The following is a 4,326-nucleotide window of genomic DNA, read 5'->3' as shown; positions in this document are numbered from 1 at the left end:
TATTCCATCGATCGTACGATAACTTCACGATTCATTCGGAAGGCCATCCGTGGCTACTTTCCGTTCTCTAGACTCTCTGGTTGTTAGTTCGCCGTAGTGACCGCAAGTTGTTGGTGGCGCTGACCATCGTTTGGTGGGAATCTTGACGAAATTTGAACTTGTTTTCAGAAGAACTGATTTCGGAAGTACATACATAATACGTGTTTATCACGTATGACGGATTGAACGACTCGTTCTTTATTTGTGAAAAACAATTAACCTCGATAAAATAAATAACGTAGATCTGAGAAATTTAAAACATGCTCGGTAGCGTTGATGCAATCAAGCGTAACCTGACAATTCCACCGCGGTTTGTTCCTTACATGGAAAAGCATCGCATTTACGAACTCTTCCACGTGAGTGAAATTACTATTTATTTTCATAAATTATGTACGAGCAAACTGTGAAAGGGCTGAATGTTTGATAATTCATGATGGTAATAGTTAATTACCCCGTTGAGTAGACCGATAATTTAAAAAAAATTGAATTAAATAAATATCTGTTACATGATTGGTGAATCGGTTGAATGTATGTGATAAATTACAGGAACTCGCAACAGAGCTGGTAATAAAAAGGCCAGATGATCACATCAGCTATCTGAAGCAATGTATTCAGCATGCCGCACTGAATCGAGATGTCCCTAGAATAATAATACTTGCCCCACCGAACTTTGGTAATAATATTCTTTAAACAGAGTAGTGAAAGGTTGTTGTAAAGAAAACAATTCAAATGATTTTTATTCAATTTTCTGTCGTTCAACAGCAACTGCACATGGGACAGTCCATCCCACTTCGACCAACGTCTGACCCTTGACCTCTCGGATTTGGCTCACGATTTTTATATGATTGATCTCACATTAAAATGCACTATTTTTTTTACATTTTTCCGACACGGTTAGAATTTTCTACAGTTTTTTAAAATGATTTTGTTGACCGACACAATTTTAAAATTTGAAAAACTTATAAAAATCGAGCGTTCGATGTAAACATTTTTAAGCCTAGAGATAAAGTGAGGCGATTTTTCCTTGTTACTGTTTTCAAGATTTTCTCGAGAAAAAACGATAATAAAATTAGAAACGAGCGTCATTATACCATGGATGGTTGCATTGGAAACATTTTCATATACCACACCGGATGTTTACAAAAAATTTCAGATTTTTAGCAAAAGTTTTTTTTCATGTTTCTTTATTTTTCTGATAAAGGTTTTTTTCAATCGCGATCAATTAATAACAAAATTAATAATATGAGATAATAAACAAAATTCTCGACAGGTCAAGGGTTAGAAATGGGATGGACTGTCCCATATATTAATATTTCAACCAGGCCTGGATTTAGGGGGGGGGGGGGGGGGGGGGGGGCTACAGGGGCTACAGATCCGGGCCCCCAAAAGTGCTACTCGCACTTGAAAAAGAAAAGAAATTCATTTACAATTAGTAACGGAATGTACAAGAAAGTTCAACAAGATTGAAAATTATGTGGATACAAAATACAGAAAATTTGATAATAAATTGTAGGATATAACGGATTATTTTCTTTACCACTGCGAATGTCTCGGCGATTAATTAATGGTTCATATGATATCCAGATAAAATGCGCCTCGCCGAAGCATTACAAGAGGAGCTAGGCGTCCGGCCCATAACCATTAGTGATATTCATCGAGTTACGTCAACGGTAAATTTTTAAAATTTGTACTGCGTGTACATTCGCGATTGTGCCATGCGTTATTGAATTTCTCATAATATTTTTTTCACATAAATATTTCTATGTCATTATTCAATTGTACTTTCAGTGCATGCATCTCAGCTGTGCCGAAGCTGAAGATTTCGCGCGGAATTTGAAGAAAATACTCCGAACTGGGATGCTCCATGATTCCGGCTGGGCTCTCGTAGGTAAGATGAACGATGTTTAGCCAAGAAAATCAGGAAATAGTTTTTATACTAACGCAATTCTGTTCAACCGCATGTGTCACAGATGTACCCAGGACAAAAGCGGAGGCTCAAGCTTTCCAGCGAATCGGTATCATCCCCACACACGTCTTACAGATCAACTCTAGTCGGTCATTAGGTACATTATTGTACAATTAGTTGCTACGATATTTCATATCGCTTATTTTGATTTTTTAATTACGACCAACTTCTTGTTCTAGACTACAAAGAAGATGGCGACATGGTAACTGATTTCCAGGTGTCCAAGCAGAACCGTAGCACTCATGATTTAACCCTGGAGCAACGCGTGTACAAAAAACACCTTCGTGGTCTACAAATCGCGTACTCAGACTCGTTGATCGTCAGTACTTTATGTGAATAATTTTCCCAATAATCTAAAAGGTTCCTTACAGGAAGTTGACGTTGGAGATCGAAGTATCGAAGAACTAGCGAAGGACTGCGCTGTCCTAGCGAGAATGAGAAAACATTGTGGTGCACCATCGATTTTTCGAGTAGCTATAATCGGTTCTCGGGGGTCCGGTAGTCGTACTGTCGCTAGACACCTTTGCCAGCGGTTTCATCTTGTCCATGGTGAGAATAGCTTGACTTTTTTCACAACGTCGTACTTTTTTTGTAATATGTATTATTCATCGAGGGATAAATTCGAGTATAAGAACTGTTTGACATATGTCCATTTTAGTTGATTTTCAAAAGATCTTGGAGCAGGCACGAATGCAAGACTCGCCGTTAGGTAAAACTCTGAGAATGATCGAGCACACGTGGGGCAAAAGACCCTCGCCCGAAACCAGGGTGCAAGTGATTGAGGTACGTTATGCATCGCCATTACTGTATTAGTAATAGGAAAATGGACTGTGTCAGTTTTCTTAGCATCAAATTTCATTCTATTGTTTTATATGAGAAAATAGTGTAATTTATAAAGTAATTGCGATATTGTGTAGAAATATATTCTTGGCTACGAGTGCATGAAACGCGGCTGGGTATTGACCGGGTATCCCATCAACGAGCAGGATTTCCGACTACTTGACATGTTGGCTACACCGCCAAACCGGTAGGCAGAATATTCACCCGAAGTACTAATCAAAATTTCAACAAATTTCCGATATACTTAGGGTGACGCATTCACCTCTCTTATTGTTTGTAAAAATAGAATTATTTATTATATAATGAGTTTTGATTAGTCTAATTGCATTCACTAATGCCGGAAAATTCATTAGGGTTATATTCTTGGAAGTTGACTCTTTCACATGCAAGCAGAGGCTACTTGGACGTCGTGTTAACATGTACACTGGCAGCAAACACAATCTAACATCCAACGATTGTACTGGAAAAAAAATGGATCAATTAGCTGCACATCCGGAAGACTATCGTAGCAATGTGGAACGACAGGTGATACCGAAAACCCCTATTCACGGATCGATAAATTCACTACGGAAATATGCTACCATACAACTTTTGCTGGTCAATCTCCTCTGATCCTTTCTTGATATTACAGATTAAAGAGTACGAAGATAACGTAACAGCCATGATGAATTATGCAGGAGCTTCGGCGACCGTCATCGACGGGTCTGGTTCACAGTCAGTCGTACGTGAATTGACAGAGGCCTGTTTGATGAGACCTGCTCCATGTGCTCCACCCAGGGTTCCAGCTCGACCGCGAGATATCAACGCGGAGGACATCGAGTTTGACCCCGACGACGAAATTGATCCTCGAGTATTCGACGGCATCCGTTTTCCAGAAGCGACGGTGTCTTTGATCTAGTGATTGAATCGATTACAGCACAAATATCTTTGTTCGATTTCAACTAATTTTGATGTCGTTTTCCTGCTATGAAATTTTTCTGTCAGACCATATGCCAATCTGAGTTTTGCCACCCAATCGTGAAGTACTCCTTAAGACGTACCTACAGTTGACGAGAAGTCATGTGAAGCAGTTCCTTAAAGTCTTACAATTACTCACAATGTCATTTGAAATGTCTATCAGTTCTGAATTTGTTAAATACGTTCAATCCATTGGAGATTGATTAACATTTGGCATATGAACCCAATTAAATATTTATGCTATGATGTGTGCTTATAATAAATTACGTTAGCCGAATGTGTTGTTCCTATAGTGCTATATTTGCAGTTTAAAAGAAAGCTTTTAGAATTTAATCTTGATATTAAGTTGTATACATACGGGTTACATTTCGATATGCCCATGCTTTGGGGTGGCATAGAGAACTTCCCTCGTTTGTTGTTTCCCTGGCACTCTAGGCATCCCAACCTCGCGACGTCACTTACCGCAACGCGTTGCGTGACGGTGAGGGTAGCAAACGTCACGCGACAGCATCGACGTCAACCTA

The 4,326-nt window shown here is 39.2% G+C and overlaps 1 protein-coding gene across 1 annotated transcript; it reads left to right on the top strand.

Annotated features, from left to right (window-relative positions):
- Nucleotides 1-299: 299 nt before the first annotated feature.
- On the top strand, nt 300-3,743 carry LOC124406492 (adenylate kinase 8). Its single transcript, XM_046881921.1, has 10 exons — nt 300-395; nt 586-712; nt 1,624-1,709; nt 1,828-1,927; nt 2,185-2,324; nt 2,377-2,554; nt 2,664-2,788; nt 2,923-3,032; nt 3,199-3,370; nt 3,477-3,743. The coding sequence occupies exons 1-10, from the start codon at nt 300-302 to the stop codon at nt 3,741-3,743; spliced, it is 1,401 nt and encodes a 466-aa protein (XP_046737877.1).
- The last annotated feature ends 583 nt before the right edge of the window (nt 3,744-4,326 follow it).

Source organism: Diprion similis, chromosome 6 (assembly GCF_021155765.1).
Source record: "Diprion similis isolate iyDipSimi1 chromosome 6, iyDipSimi1.1, whole genome shotgun sequence".
Classification (NCBI taxonomy): Eukaryota; Metazoa; Arthropoda; class Insecta; order Hymenoptera; family Diprionidae; genus Diprion; species Diprion similis.
The sequence above is the reverse complement of the archived record's forward strand: the minus strand, read 5'-3'. Positions and strand labels throughout refer to the sequence as shown.